At 54.0% G+C, this 16,270-nt stretch overlaps 1 protein-coding gene across 2 annotated transcripts in view; it reads left to right on the forward strand.

The window, feature by feature from the left end:
- Positions 1–15,888, forward strand: part of CRY2 (cryptochrome circadian regulator 2) — a 36,136-nt gene extending 20,248 nt beyond the window's left edge. For both annotated transcript variants that reach the window (XM_086341293.1, XM_086341294.1), the window contains 7 exons: positions 1,165–1,305; positions 2,599–2,910; positions 3,114–3,265; positions 3,387–3,589; positions 3,868–3,960; positions 5,066–5,207; positions 13,790–15,888. In XM_086341293.1, the coding sequence (XP_086197419.1) occupies positions 1,165–1,305; positions 2,599–2,910; positions 3,114–3,265; positions 3,387–3,589; positions 3,868–3,960; positions 5,066–5,205 (1,041 nt within the window). In that variant the 3' untranslated portion in view covers positions 5,206–5,207; positions 13,790–15,888. The remainder of the gene's footprint in view (positions 1–1,164; positions 1,306–2,598; positions 2,911–3,113; positions 3,266–3,386; positions 3,590–3,867; positions 3,961–5,065; positions 5,208–13,789) is intronic.
- The last annotated feature ends 382 nt before the right edge of the window (positions 15,889–16,270 follow it).

Here is a 16,270-nt window from a genome sequence, read left to right on the forward strand (position 1 = left end):
GAAGTCTGCAGGGTGACTGGAAAGTATTTATTTTTGTTTTGTTTTGTTTGCAAAGAGCCGAGACCATTTCCCCAGTGTTGTTAGAGTGGACGCAGAAGAGAGGGAGAGGTGGAATGTGTGTAAGAAGGAATGGAGGAGGGCTCCAGAGCCGGGCGGAGGCCTCAGCCTTGGGCAGGGTCGCAGGGGGGGTGGGTGCAGGAGAGTCTGTAGATTTGGTGGCTAAAAGTTGAGGTGTTTCCTACCTGATGGCTTCCATTTCCTTGTCCTGAGGAAAGAAGGTCATCTGCTGAAGAGGGGTAGGTGAGTATGGAATTGGAGGTCTCAAGAGGGTATAAGTTTGTGAAATAGTCCTCACAAAGAACAAGAGGGCATTAGGAATTGAGAAAGAAAATAGTTGTTAGAGGGAGTGGAAAAGACTGGAGTCAGTCCCTCCAGCCCTGTCTCTTACCATCTCTGTAACCCCAGCAGTCACATAACCCTTCTCAGCCTTATTTCCTCATTTTCAAAAGGAGGTGACAAATGCTGCCTCACAGGATTGCTAATAGCAAATGAGAGAACAGGTGTCCCTGAGTTGTGGAGGTTAAGTACCCTGCCGGCAGCAACTGATGAGAAAAACAAGACAAGTGACCCCGCAATTCGTGACTCTGGGTCCGCAGTTGTGGGATAGTGCTGTGGAGTGGTGGGCGGAAGTGCCCAGGCGAATCTGTGCAGTAGCAGCCTCAGGGCCCCTGTGACAGTGGGAGCTGAGCGAGAAGTGCCCTCTTCTGTAACATGGAAGCCCATGTTCCTTTCTTCTGTAGAGTCATAGCCTGTTCAGTGCTTTCAGAAACTTTCAAATCTGTCATTTTATTTAATCTCCAGCAGGTAGGAAACTTTGTTCTCATTTAATAGATAAGTCACTGAGGGACTAAATAACTTACTACAGTCATAGCACAAATTAAACAGAGTCAGGATGAGAACATGGGCCCCGTTGTTCGGTTGGTTGGTGGTTCCATCAGAAGTTGTGCCAGCCTGAAGGGGTGGGATGTGCACAGGACTCTTGTCCTGGCTCCTTGCTTTCTGGTCTGCGACCTTAAGCAGGTTCCTTAACCACCAGCTGCCATCAGGCTTGTTCATCGGCAGCGTCCCGGCTTGTCCTTCCTCCGCCCTCTCTTTCTGCTGCAGGCCTGGGTTGCCAACTACGAGAGGCCCCGGATGAACGCCAACTCCCTGCTGGCCAGCCCAACGGGCCTCAGCCCCTACCTGCGCTTTGGCTGCCTCTCCTGCCGTCTCTTCTACTACCGCCTGTGGGACCTGTATAAGAAGGTGAGGGTTGTCAGCCTGCCCCCGCGTGCAGCCGAGAGGACCGGGGTCTTCTGGGCGGATCAGTCGCCATACAGGGAGGCCTTCCCTCTGGCTAAAGTGTGGGTACTGTCCAGAGACAGTGAGGAGGAGGCCACATCCGAGAGGTGGCCGAGCCAAGCACAACCCCAACTGCCGCTCAAAACCAAATCCAACTTCTCAAGTGGAGCAGGACAGGCCGGCCTCAGGGTGTGAGCCCAGGGTGGCAGAGTTGCCAGCAGCAGCGGGGTGAGGACTGAGCCCTCAGGGTGGGAGGCAGGATGGGTGAGGCTGGGGCCAGTCCTGAGGTGAAGAGCGCAGTGGCCCGCTACGGGGCGGCATCCAGACTATCTCGTGGCGCTTGCCCATCAGTGATGAGGAAGTAAGCAGAGGGCCGGCTGCAGGGCCGGATGGGGCAACAGGCAGAGTGCCTTGTGGTGATGTACCTGCCCCCACCGAGAGAGAGGGCCGCACCTCCCGCCCCTGAGATTCATCAGCTCACACTTGCATCTGCATTGTTTCATGTGTCCTTAAGTTGCCAGCATCCAGATTTTGTGGCCTGGGGTAGCTTTGCCAGCTCAGTGGGTAATCTTGTGATTTTAGGAAAATTATCATTCCCTTGGGGCTTCCCAGGTGGCACAGTGATAAAGAATCTGCCTGCCAATGCAGGAGACACAAGAGACACAAGTTCAATGCTTGGATTGGGAAGATCCACTGGAGGAGGGCATGGCCACCCACTCCAGTATGCTTGCCTGGAGAATCCCAGGGACAGAGGAAGTTGGGGCTACAGTCCATGGGTTGAAAAGAGTTCAGATGTGACTGAGCACACACGCATCATTCGCTTGGAGGTCTGATGTCTTAGTTCCCTCGTGGCCCCAGATCCAGGCTTTGGGTATTACGTATTTAACCAAAATCTAGACTGAGCATTTTTGTGTGTGCGCTGTTGAGAAAACTCCCTTTGACATTTTAGAAAGGAGAGTTACACAGGGGCCCCTGAGGACAAGGACTGTGACCAGCCTGGGGAGCTCAGTTCCCGCCCCGAGTCCCACAGCACTGTCCCTTCCGCCACCTGCCGACCCTCAGCCGTTCTTGGTGCTCAGAGCAGCAGTGGGCACAGCCAGGGTGCCAGGTTCTGCAGGCACCTTCTGCCGTTTCTCCTGGGCACGGCCCCTCCCCGCGTCGAGGGTGGAGGTGGCAGCTCCGGTCCTTTGTGGGGAGGCCTGGGTGGTGTGCTGTGGGCGGGGCAGGCGTTTGTACCCGTGTGCTTCCCGCCCCCAGGTGAAGCGGAACAGCACGCCCCCACTCTCCCTGTTTGGGCAACTCCTGTGGCGAGAGTTCTTTTACACAGCGGCCACCAACAACCCCAGGTTCGACCGCATGGAGGGGAACCCCATCTGCATCCAGATCCCCTGGGATCGCAACCCCGAGGCCTTGGCCAAGTGGGCCGAGGGCAAGACAGGCTTTCCCTGGATCGACGCCATCATGACCCAGCTAAGGCAGGAGGGGTGGATCCACCACCTGGCCCGGCACGCTGTGGCCTGCTTCCTCACGCGCGGGGACCTCTGGGTCAGCTGGGAGAGCGGGGTCCGGGTGAGTGCTCTCTCAGTGGGCAGCCCCCATGGGGGCTAGGGCGTGGGCTGGGACCCCTGGGTGCGGGAAATTGTCTCCAGATCCTTCTTGGCTTGCTAGCAGCAGAAGGCTTTGGCACCCTTCTCCGGGGTGCATGTGGTGACTGGGGGAGAAGCATGGTCGTAGGCCCCCGGAGGCTCATGGCCCCTCCTGCCTGCATCTAGGTGTTCGATGAGCTGCTGCTGGACGCAGACTTCAGCGTGAACGCCGGCAGCTGGATGTGGCTGTCCTGCAGCGCTTTCTTCCAGCAGTTCTTCCACTGCTACTGCCCGGTGGGTTTTGGCCGCCGCACAGACCCCAGTGGGGACTACATCAGGTGAGGGTGCAGAGCGGGCTTTCTGACCACTGCAGCCTCCTCCTCGGGTGAGATACTCTTGGCCTTTGCTTTGAAGGAGGCTCCCAGCGTGCTGACAGGTTGTCTGGTGGGTGCGTTTCAGGCGATACCTGCCCAAACTGAAAGGGTTCCCCTCCCGGTACATCTACGAGCCCTGGAATGCCCCAGAGTCCATTCAGAAGGCAGCCAAGTGCGTCATTGGCGTGGACTACCCCCGGCCCATCGTCAACCACGCCGAGGCCAGCCGGCTCAACATCGAGCGGATGAAGCAGGTTTACCAGCAGCTGTCCCGCTACCGGGGACTCTGTAAGGACCATCCCCTCATCCCCAACAGGAACAGCACCTCTGGGCTCCTGGGGTGGGAATGGGGGTTCCCAGATATTTGCAGGGGGACACTGCTGAGTGCTGCCTTCCAGGCTGTTAACTTGACTTCCTGGGCACAGGCCGCTCAGGCAGGGCTGAATGAGTTGCAGCCAGTGGAGAGAGACAGAACCTAGGACCCCCCTGTCTTGTCCTCCCCTGCCCCGGGGCCCTGTGCAGTCCTGTGAGTTTGCATTCCGATTACTCCCCTGCCTCTTTCCCAGGTCTGCTGGCATCTGTCCCTTCCTGTGTGGAAGACCTCAGCAACCCAGTGGCGGAGCCCAGCTCGATCCAGGCAGGGAGCTCAAGCAGTGTAGGTGAGTACAGCTGGCCTCCGGGGGCCTGTGCCCGTCCCAGGGGCACTGCAGAGCTACCCCCACTTCAGTCACGGGGTCTGAGGACGGAGACCAGAACACTCATGCCCTGGTGGAGCTTGAACTCCCCCCAGGGACACAGATGTTACAAAGGAACTGTGCAGGATCATGTCAGATACCAGGTGCTTTGCAGGAAAGTCGAGTCGAATGACCTGCTAAGAGAGCTCTGGGGAGGGAGGTGACTTTAGGTGGAGCACCAGAGCCCCAGGTAGTGAGCAGAGCCAGCCTTCCGAGAACAGGGGGAAGAGCATCCCAGGCAAAGGGAATAGCAAGAAAAGACTCAGAGACGGAAGCGAGCTGCCTGTCCCAGGAACGAAAGGAGGGAGGCCAGTGGGGCTGGCGTGTCCTGAGTGACAAGCTGGAGCGAGACAAGGATGGATAGCCGGAGCAGCGCCGTGTAGACTCTGCGTCCACAGGAGGGTTAGCGTTCCCTCATGTGTGCAGGGAGAAGGCGCTGACAGGGTCAGCAGGGCAGAGGCGTGATCGCTTTATGTTTTAAAGAGCTCACTCTGCCTGCTGTGTGTGTGTGGAGAGCACAGCGTGGGCAGGAGCCCCCGAGGACGGGGAGGCTGGACAGGGGGCGACGAGTCGTCCAGGCAGGAGGTGGCAGGAGAGAGGGGTAGGCAGACTTGCCCCTTTCTTAACCTCTGCCCTTCAGCTCTGGGACGAAGACTGGCAAGTTCAGACTGTAGAGAACTACAGAGCTTTTTCTACTTTGCCTGGCCAGATGGGCTCCACAGGGCAGAGCATGCTCATCCCAGCTTCGGGAGGCCTGTTGCAGCGGGAAGGCCTCAGTCCCTGAGCAAGGAGAGCTGCCGGGCCCGTCCGTCTCCGGCCTGGAGCCCTTGGCACTTGGGCCCCAGAGCTGGCACTCGTGCCTGCAGGCCTGATCATGCACTCCTCGGATCTTTCCAGGCGGTCACTGCTGAAGGAAGGGGACTGGTCTGAGGAGCAGTCTCCCTGCCCCCTAAAAAGCAACCTCTGCGCAGTTGAGGGTCATGTGGGCTTAACGCATGTGTCCGTGTGACACTGACCTGCTTCCCTACAGGCCCAAGACCACTGCCCGGGGGCCCAGCGTCTCCCAAGCGCAAACTGGAAGCAGCAGAGGAGCCGCCTGGTGGAGAGCTCAGCAAACGGGCCAGGGTGGCAGAGTTGCTCCCCTCAGAACTGCCGAGCAGGGGCGTCTGAGAGTGAGTGAGGCGGAAGAGAGGTGGGGTGAGGAGGGGGGAGAGTCTCGTGGGGTGAGGCGGGGAGGGCTGGGGGCGAGTTTGGGAAACTACCACCCTGCCAGGTGAAGCTTAAAACCCGGAAAACGGGATTAAAGCCTAGTGAGGACTGCATGACTTCTTTAGGATTTCAGCTCAAATTCTACCATTCTTACTTTTACACCTTCTAATACTAAAAAGAGAATTTAAAGGTAAAGCTTTGTTCCTTCTTTGCTAGCTATGGGAAAGGAAAAAAAAGGACTCTTTCTACCTGTCAAAGTGAGCCAGATCCAAAAAAAAGAAAGCGGAGACCTGGGTGTGAAGCTGAGGGGGAAGCCATCCCAGGGCAGGGCCGGGGGTGCTTCAGGCCCCTCTGCCAGTTGCCCCGACGGGCTGTGCGCTTGAGACTGGCCAGCAGAGGGCAGCACACACTTTCAGAATGTAGGCTTAGGGGTGCTTGGAGGCTCACTCAGCCCAGCCCCACCACCCACCTACCCAGGCTCCCCGTCAGTCATCTGTGCCTCTTACAGCCACGCCTCCATTCAGGTCTTTCTCGTGGCTTCAGCTCTGCACTTTCCTGTCAGCGCTCATCTTCCTTGGAAGCCCCTGAATGTCTTCAAAAACAAAAACCCGGCTCTTCTTCCCCAGAGTAAGAGGGCCTTTTATGCCTTTCTGGGGAAGACATAAATTACTATCCACTTTGGGTCACCATCTTGGGCTGTTCCTTATGTGCCGTGTCTGCAAAATTAGATGGGAGGGGAATTTTCTCTGTGAAGCCAATTCTTTTTTTCTAAGCTCTTGCACTTCAAGGCCGGGCGGGGCCATCTGGTCTCTGCGTCTAGACTCACTTGTCAGTGACGCGGCAGATGTTTGATGCCCTTTACCCGACTAGGCGCTTTGTCACAGACGTCACAGGTGGACAGATTTGTGTTTTCTCGTCCTGGGAGTACTGGCAACCTTGGACATTACCTCTTAGTTCTCTCTTAAGTCTGTGATACTAAGCAAAGTTCATTCTGTCTTACAAATCTGGAACTTGCCAAGCTGATACTCTGACTTTCAGATGAGAAGATCAAAGAACAGAGAGGTTAAACGTCTGGGTTATGGTTGCTCAGGAAGGTAATGGCATCCACTTGAGCCTGAAACTGTTGCCAGCAAATGTGTGAGGAAAGGGAGCTTAAGACATATAAAACATGATACGATGCCCATCCATAAGGATGTAATAGTCTGCTTAGAGAAACAAGACAAATGATCTATAATTCCTGGACAGATGATTCACACTCCACCAGCTTAGCATTAGACACAGGTTGGTGGGCTGGAGCGATCCAGGAGTACAAGACAGAAGTTACCCTAGAGGACCTGGACGACGAATTGAATCTAGGCAGCAAGGCGGGGCGTTTCCGACAAGAACAACAGCTTAATGATTACATGATCTTGTGCAGATTACTTAAGCTCTCTGAGACTTGGTTTCCTCATCAAAAATTAGGTTCTTGTTACAAAGATTAAATGATTAAATATATGTGTTAGTAACATATGGGGCTGCTAGGATGAACAACGTGGCTACTGTGGTGAAAACGAAAGAGGGATTTAGTTTTCTTAAGGAACAAAAGGCCCAGAGCACGGTGTTGCTGGTTTGGGTTTGATGGCTCAACAATGTCAGAGCCAATTTTTCTGAGATTCTCTTATTTCTTGGCCTTAAGGTGGCTACCACGGCTTCAGCCATCAATTCCTTGCTCAAAGCAAAAAAGAGAAGGAATCGCAGAGACAGCTGCACTCATTCATTCAATAAACGTATCAGGTGATGACACTTTGCCAGACACTGTTGTAGGCACTGAATATGGTTGTGAACATGACCGACAGCGTCCTGCCCGCCCTTGGGTGCGTCTTCGTGAGAGGAGACAGACAGTAAGCAGATAGAAACACCTTGTGTCAAGAAGCCCTAAGTGGTGATGAAGGGAAAATAAAGCTGAGTAAAAGAAAGTAAAGTTTGGGTTGGGGGCCCAGTGAAGGTTTTTTGCAGTTTTATACTGTGCCAAGTCGTCAGGGGGTGCCTCTCTTCCTTTTCATCAAGAAAATAAAACCTTTACCAGGACACCTCTTCTGCAGCTTTTCGCATTGGCGTCATGAGCCAGAATGAGTCATAAAGCCACCCCCAAGCTGGGAAATAGGATCCGGATTGTTTAGACCATTGATCTCCAACCTGAGTGAGCAACAGAAGCCCCTGGAGGATTTGTTAAGCCGCAGATGGCTGGGCCCCACCCCCAACGAGCCTGGGCTGGGGCCTGAGAATTTGCATTTCTAACACGTTCCCAGCAGTTGATGATGATGCTGTTCTGGGACTGCCTCTGAGAATCACTGACTTAGACCATTCCTAATCTATTGTCTGAGCCATGTCCACGAGTCGCCAGACAAAATCCAGGTTCTGTTAGCTACAGAGTGTGGGTGCTGGTCAGTAATTAACACTTTCTGTGTAATACACAGGGTACTTAGCCTTGCGTGCTGAGTCGCTTCAGTCGTGTCTGACTCTTTGCAACCTTATGGACTGTAGCCCACCAGACTCCTGTGTCCTTGGAATTCTCCAGACAAGAATACCAGAGTGGTTGCCATTTCCTCCTCCAGGGGATCTTCCCCACTCAGGGATCGAACCTCCATGTCTTAAGTCCCCTGCACTGGCAGGCAGGTTCTTTACCACTGGTGCCGCCTGGGAGGCCCCGCTTAGCCTTAGAAGTTCCTAAATAAGATGATAGCTATTATTATTATGGATATTGTTATTACTATTTTTTTAAAAGAACATAAGGTTACAGTTGGGTCCAGTCATGGAGGGTCTTAAATGTCAAGCAGACAGAGTCCTTGGTGTGTACTCTCTGGGAACGGAGGCGCATTTTGAAACAGAGTGAATGATCAAACTGGCATTTTTTGAAGATTAACCAGGCATTGGGCTGGGGCTCTAGAGGAAGCTGTGTGGGGAGAGAGCCAGTTGAGAGGCCGTGGCGGTGATTCCAAGAGGACACTGAAGGGTGCAGAGGCCAGCACCTCTCCTCGCGTGTAGTCCAGGGGTGTCCCTCAGCCTGTCGGGATGGGGAGGACTGATTCTCAAGGGTCAGCCCTTCATCGTGCCAGTCGACTGGAAGTGGGGCCTGGAGGTCGGAGGACAGGACGGATACTCGTGTTCTTCGGAAACCCTGAAAGAGAGGAGTGTCTCAGTGGCGCTTGTGTTTCGCTGTGTGCTGCGGTTGCACCAGGGCCTGAGGATGGCTGGGCATCATCACCAGTGATCAGTGATGACAGCATCTCGTCACCTGCCCCACCCATCAAGCACAAGCCTTGGGGAAAGAGGAGAAACCGTGTGTGAAAAGCCTCCGAGTAAAATGCACCACACAGACGAAATCACGTCGCCGCCTTGCATGTGCTTCTCAGGGTGTCTTTGATTCTGTCATTGTTACCGCAGTCAGAGCCAGCACCCTGGGCTGGACGGGCCACACAGCAGTGGCCCCTGGGCCTGAGTCGGTAGTCTTAACTGCCTTCGCCCCTTCTCCTCTCTGTCAGTGTAGCTGAGTGACTCAGGGCCGGATTCACAACCGTGCTTAGGTGCTCTAGCTGTCTGGTGTGAATAAGCATACTTCACCAGCTGGAGGCTCCATCACGGGCCCTTCAGGCTGAGTTTAGCTCCAGCCTCTCTCGTTTGTTATTCTGTTGTTTCCGATGCCTCAGGCCTGGGCCAGACAATGATTTAAACTGATCTTGTGGGAAAACATATCCTGATATCAGTTGGTTCCACGCTTACCTCAAACCCACATCAGTATCTGTTCTGCATTTGGTTACTGTACGATGTTCACAAAACTGAAAAATAAGCCAGCCTCAAATAGCTTTCATTTCAGCTGCTTCTCCGTAATCCCCAAAGCTGCTGACCGCTCAGGATTCCATCAGCTTCCAATTGTGTGCAGGTTTTTTGTATTGGTCCAATTATTTTAGCAGTGCACAGGATCTATTTGCCCTTCTGCTGGTACATACTGATCTGTTGAGAGAAGCCTGTTGAACACAGAAGGTTCATGGCCAAGGACCACCTCTCCCCGTCCTCCGCCCGAAGTTCACGCAGGCTTGGTTAGCCGTGGGGCTCCCCTGAGGAGGGCACAGCTCTCCACTCCAGTGTTCCTGCCTGGAGAATCCCATGGGTAGAGGAGCCTGGCAGGCTACAGTCCACTGGGTCACAAAGACTCAGACACAACTGAGCGACTAACAATTTCACTTTTCACTGAGGAGAACCTGACTTCTGGAATCTCTTTGTTGTCTTTCTGACAATGGCATACATCTGCCGCATGTATGTCCGTCCTTACGTGAACCTGTGTGTGAGGGGCACTGAGCAGTCTGTAAGACGCTGCCCCGGGGGAAGCGGAGGCTGTGTGGTGGTCAGAAGCCCGTCCTGGGAGCCTGCACACAGGTTTTTCTCGCCTCTCTGACTCAGTTCCTGAAACGAGAATTTGTTGGGACTTGACATCCCCTCGCACTTTCGCTGCCGCTTACTCAGTAGCTGCTGACGGACAGACACCCCTCCCCTTTGCTGTGGTACAGCAGGAAGGGCAGGCGAGTAGCTAAAGTGGAGAATGAGGCTGAGCCGACGGACCAGCTGAAAACCCGTCCAGGCTCAGCTGCACCCTGCCCTTCCCCGCTCCTCATGTCGGGGCTGGGAGCCGGCCTTCTGCCCCTCTCAGGCTCGGGCCCTGCACCTCAGCCCCTGTGCTGGGGAGGGTGGCCACGGAGGCCTGGTACAGCTCCAAGCCACGTTTCTTCCAGACCCTGAGCGGTAGTGGCCTCCTCTGCTGACGAGGCTCGGGTGTGCACAGTGGCCCACACGCCCCTCCCGGGCTGGGAGCCAGCATCCAGTGTGGGAGAAGGGATGTGAGGGCCCTGGGACACGGGCCATCCTAACTGCAATTGGCACGCGGAGGGAAGGTCATTAACTAGTCTGTGTTCCAGCCACTTGTGACGGGTTGAGAGAGTGAAATAGGTGTGAGATTGGCTCTGTCTTTAGTGGTGTTTTATGCGTCGCTTTCTCCCCTGGCGCCTCTCCCCTCGCTGCGCTTCTCTGTGTTTAGTGAGGCTGTCGTTTTCCTGTACGGCCTCGTTTGATTTCCCCGAGCGCCTTTTTCTGCGGACTTATGTCCTAGCTTGAGAATAAGAACACAGAGACCATCTAATTATCTGCTGATCGAGCAGCTTGAGTAAGTAGTTGACCAGGCCTTTGACTAGCTTTGTAGACAAGGATGAGCTGGTTCTTCCAAACCTTGGTTTTCTGTGTGGGCTTTTGAAGCCATCACAGAGGGTTGTGGGTCACTGGGGCTCATCTGAGGCCAGGTCATTGCCACCTCCCTTCACGGGTCTGCCCCATGGCTAAACCATATCCAGGTGAGCGTAGGCCTCAATGAATTTTTAGTATTATACCTGCCCAACTGCACCTCATCTCCTCATCTTCTAAGCTGAGGCATCGGTTCTTAACACCTCTTTGGGTTACCCATGCTTTGAAGAGTCTGATGAAGGATGGAGCCTCTCCCCGGAAAATTACACCTGTTCCCACACACAGCAAAATGTACGTCACGGCGTCTGTGGACCGCCCCTTAAGGCCTGTCCTTGGACCCCTTAAGGGTCAGGAACCCCAGAGTAAGAGCCCGTGTTCGAAGGAATCCTCAAGCACCGTTTATCGTCCCTCGCCCCTGAAGGTGGGGAGAACACCAGAAATGGAGGTAGTGGGCAGGAGCACCTGTTTACTTTCCAGTCCTGAAGTTATCAGTTGCAGAAGAGAGTCAATTAGCATGTTTCAATAAACATGTATACACTTTAGTAACGAATATATTTACTTGTAGTGAAAAAATATGGCTAGGTCATTATAGTACAAACTTAAAGAGAAAATTCTGGAAGAAATGGGAATACCAGATCACCTGACCTGCCTCTTGAGAAACCTATATGCAGGTCAGGAAGCAACAGTTAGAACTGGACATGGAACAACAGACTGGTTCCAAATAGGAAAAGGAGTACATCAAGGCTGTATATTGTCACCCTGCTTATTTAACTTCTATGCAGAGTACATCTGGAGAAACACTGGGCTGGAAGAAGCACAAGCTGGAATCAAGATTGCCAGGAGAAATATCAATAACCTCGGATATGCAGATGACATCACCCTTATGGCAGAAAGTGAAGAGGAACTAAAAAGCCTCTTGATGAAAGTGAAAGAGGAGAGTGAAAAAGTTGGCTTAAAGCTCAACATTCAGAAAACGAAGATCATGGCATCCGGTCCCATCACTTCATGGGAAATAGATGGGGAAACAGTGGAAACAGTGGCAGACTTTATTTTTTTGGGCTCCAAATCACTGCAGATGGTGACTGCAGCCATGAAATTAAAAGACGCTTACTCCTTGGAAGGAAAGTTATGACCAACCTAGATAGCATATTGAAAAGCAGAGATGTGACTTTGCCAACAAAGGTCCGTCTAGTCAAGGCTATGGTTTTTCCAGTGGTCATGTATGGATGTGAGAGTTGGACTGTGAAGAAAGCTGAGTGCCGAAGAATTGATGCTTTTGAACTGTGGTGTTGGAGAAGACTCTTGAGAGACCCTTGGACTGCAAGGAGATCCAACCAGTCCATTCTGAAGGAGATCAGCCCTGGGATTTCTTTGGAAGGAATGATGATAAAGCTGAAACTCCAGTCCTTTGGCCACCTCATGCGAAGAGTTGACTCATTGGAAAAGACTCTGATGCTGGGAGGGATTGGGGGCAGGAGGAGAAGGGGACGACAGAGGATGAGATGGCTGGATGGCATCACTGACTCGATGGATGTGAGTTTGAGTGAACTCTGGGAGTTGGTGATGGACAGGGAGGTCTGGCGTGCTGTGATTCATGGGATCGCAGAGTCTGACACAACTGAGCGACTGAACTGAACTGAGAGAGAATTGTTGAAAATATTTTAAAGAGGTACTCAGTATTGTCCCATACAGGTATCCACTCGTAAATTTGTTTTTGATTTTTCCCAGCTTCCAGAGGAATTATCATCATCCAGTTAAAATCTTTGGATTTAACATTTGCCTGAAAAGGGCTGCATGTGTCAGAAGACTGATTTTGAACCCCTGACTCCAGTGTCTTCAACTCTCGAGAGCATTTTTTCCTTTTCTGTTAACATCTGAACTTCCATTGATGTTGTTTGAATGTTAATCTTCATGCCACCATGTTGAACTTGTTACATCCTCTGAAAGTCTTAAATGGGAGATCCTGTAATGTAGAGATTACTTAGTGGCAAAAATACAGATTGCGGAAGCAGACGGACCTAGGTTTCCCGTCTTGGCTCTGTCACTCCTGAATTCTGTCGTCTTGGGCAGCTTATGTAGCCTCTCTGGCTTCAGTTTTCTCATCTGTAAAAATGAAGGCTGTGTCTTCAGGGTTAATGGGGTCACAAGCTGCATTAGTTCGCTTGGATTCTCACAAGGTGCCACAGACCAGGTGACTCTAATGACAGAAATTCATTCGCTCACAGCTCTGGGGGCTGGAAGTCTGAGGTCAAGTTGGCAGCAGGGTTGGTCTCTCCTGAGGCCTCTCCGCTTGGCCTGTAGATCGCTGCTGTCTGCCTTGTCTTCATAGGCTCTGACCTCTGTGTGTCTGTGCTCTAATCTTTTCATAGAAGGACACCAGTCATTTGGGATCAGGGCCCACAATAAGTACCTAATTTTAACTTAATCACTTCTTTAAAGACCCTCTTTGCAAAAACAGTCCCATTCTGAGGGGATCAGGGCTTCATACACAAATCTGTATACGAATCTAACACACGTGTGTAGTGCCTGACCCACAGTAGGCTCAGTAGGCTGTCTTGTTATCCACCTGATCATCATTTAAGAGGTGCAGTCTTTGAACAGAGGCCCGCATGTCTCTACACTCTCAGACACCCTGGACCTCTTGAAACAGGCAACCCAGCATTGTGATGGGCTTGCCCTGTCCTGTTATCCAGCATGAGGCCATCTCTTCCCTCTGCCCTAGATCCAGGATGTTATAAATCTTTAAAACGACTCATCCTTGAGTCTCCTCTCCCCCGCCCCCCAGTCTTCTAGCACAGTGCCAGCTTGCTTTTATCTCTATGTGGAAGTTCGCTCACCCGCTAATTCCAAACTCAGTCATTGCCTTCATCTTCAGAATTACTGGTCCTGGCTGGCTTCTCTTCCAGCCTTTTTTTTTTTTTTCCTGATTCTCCATCTCTGGCAGCAGACCCTGTGCCTTGATACAGAAACTGCCCTTGTCGTATCTGAATAAGTGTCACCCAAGGCCTCAGGTAGTGACCCCTCCTCTGCCGTCCTCAGGCCTGGGGCGGAGGAGGCCCAGAGAGTCCGCCAGGGAGAGCTGGTCCATGTCAGCACCTCGGAGAGGGCCAGCGTCCAGGTCCCGCTGGCACCCAGCAGCCACCTTGTCCCCAGGCGCTGCGGCTCGTGTGCTTCGCTCTGGGCGCTCCCTGGTTCCCCAGAGAAGCCGCCAGAGGAGCCGTGTCCCAGGCAACGGAGAGTTCCTGAACGCTCCTTTTCGCCCCTATCTCTCTTGCAGCTGCAGTGCCGTGGCTCCGTGAGCAAAGCTTGGGTGCCCAAGCCGCCACCGTGGCAGCGGAGTGCAACCTGCAGAGCTGCTGATCACCTGCAGAGACGGAGCGAAAGTGTGTGCGTGTGTGTGCGCGTGCGGAGGAAGGAGGGCCACCTGTTGTGTGTGCATGCATCTGTGTACACTCGTGTGTCTCTGAACGCTGTCTGGGCTGGAGGAGGACAGGTAGCAGCTTCACCTCAGCCTCCAGACCCCGGACTAGAGGTCACGGCGGTGGCGGTCACCCCATACCTGTCCCTGGGGGCCTGCTGCCTCTTCTGCCTAGAAGGGTGGTCAGACCTTAGGTGGGATTCTGACACCTGCTCCCCTTCCCCTTCCCCCTCCATGTCAGACTGAGGAGCAGGGGAAGCATTTCTGGCTCGTGTGCAGAGTGGGATTCTCGAGGCAGCGAGGGGCCTTCTGAGTTCCTGCTTTATGACCCCCGAGGGCCGGGCAGGCTGGAGGGGACAGGTGCTGTCCAGACAGTCACCTGGCCTGGCTTCTTCTTTTAAAATTCCCTGCCAGTGGACTCCCCAAACTCTTCCTGGGGGAGCTGGGGCTGAGCTGTGGCCAGATCTGCAGCCTTTCTGCCTCATACAGAAGAGCACCAGGGGCCTGACCTGAGTGCCAGGTGTGCAGCCTGACAGGTAGTAGCAGAGAGGAGCCTCTCACTCTTCGGGGCTGAAAACCTGAGGCTAGGAGTTAACCCCTGCTCTCACCGCTCCTTCACCGTCAGAGCAGAGCATCCAGTAGGAGGAGGCCAGGTTCCTGGTGGTGGAGGGCCCCCTGGCTCCCCTGGCCACACTTCACGGCACCTCAGTCCTGCCCCCGAGGTCGGCTGATGGCAGCCAGGGAAGCCATTGTCGTCTGCCCGGGGCTGGTCAGCACCGAGCTACCGCATCAGCCCTCCCGGTAGCTGGACATCAAGGGCCCAGGCAGGTGCACGGCCAGGGACAGTTGGGAAGGGCCCCAGCTGAGGTCCCGGCCAGCGCACCAACCCTTCTGCAGCAGGCGGGACGTTTGACCCAGAGAAGCCAAGGGCTTGCAATCCAGGGGCAGCCGGTGCTCCCACATGAACCCTCCCACTGCTGGAGGTCTGTGCTGAGGAGGACCCCACGGAAAGGAGGACTGTGTGGCCGGCTGGAGCACGTCTTCCTCCACCCATGGCCCAGACTTGAGCCACAGCATGCGCACGCACAGGAGTGTGTGCAGGTGTGTGTGTGCCTGAGAGACAAACCCCTCATGGGGTTTTTGTCCTCACGTGTCGCATTAAGCTGGCCCTGGGCCTTCTCTCTACCTCCCCTGTGACCTTGTCCCAGCCCTGCCCCCGACTCTCCTCTGTCCTAGGAGGACCCAAACCCTGGGTCAGGCCCCTGTCTCCTGCATCAGTCCAGCACACTGACAGGCTTCTCCCTGAGATGTCCTCGGGCTTCCTCAGCCGGAGAGCTGCCTTTGGAGTCCAACTGTTGTATCTGTGTCAACCCATGAGAAATGTCGCGTATTGCATGGGGGAAACAGCTTTTTCTGCAGTGTTGGGTTGGGGGCTTTACTGCTGTCTTAGCCCTAGCCAGGAGGAAAGGGCATCGGGGGCTGCTGCCGAAAGGAGGGGAGAGCAAGCCTGGAAGGACTGAGCAGAGAAACTGGGACGGCCGGAGGGCTTAGGGCCAGAGTCAGTGCTTGTCTGACAGCATCTCAGATGGCAGGATGATTCCCTTTGCCTGCCTTTTTGATGATGGGTCTCTTCCCTAAGGTATATGTTGGCAGGACCACCGCCCCCTACTTCCCTACTGTCCCTGGCATGCTGGCCCTTTCCCAGTGGACTGGAAATGAGAGGGGGTATCCAGTGGCCTGAAGCTCTGTGATGGCTTCGTGTCTCCCCTCTCCTGGCCCAGGTGTCCCTGGGGGCTCCTGCAGAGCACTACCCCAAGTCCTGACCCAAGGGCCAGCATGGGGAGGAGACGGTCGCAGGCCACATGCACTTTATATGGAGATTTTGTATTGCTAGAAAGTGTGTTTCTCCCACAGTTTGTGAATATTCATGTGTTTCATAAATGTCTGATCCTATCTGAGCAAAGTTGTAATGTCAATTTTGTGGGAGGTCTGGGTACTGGGCGGCAGTAGGGCTTAACCTGAGTGAACCAGGAGCCTCTCACCTACCTTGGAGGTGGCAGGGAAGAGTGGGTGGGAGATGGAGGACCAGGGAGGTTCCTAGTTGAGCAGCTAGAGCAATTAGTGGTCTCGACTCCAGAGCTTGGTCAGAGTTGGAGGTCAGTCAGCCAGAATGGTGTGGAGCATGCCAGCCCTGGGATGAGGTTCCTGCAGTGACCCAGCCTCTCAGCTCACTTCAACGCCCCCAGTCTGGGGATAAGTCAATGGCAGGGCCCTCTCCTGGCCCTCAGTCCATTCTTAACTCTGGCATGGAAGCTGCAGCTGCTTGGTGCAGAGGAAAGC

The sequence above is a fragment of the Bos grunniens genome, chromosome 15, assembly GCF_055505025.1.
Source record: "Bos grunniens cultivar Pamir isolate PY7600 chromosome 15, Bosgru_T2T1.0, whole genome shotgun sequence".
NCBI lineage: Eukaryota > Metazoa > Chordata > Mammalia > Artiodactyla > Bovidae > Bos > Bos grunniens.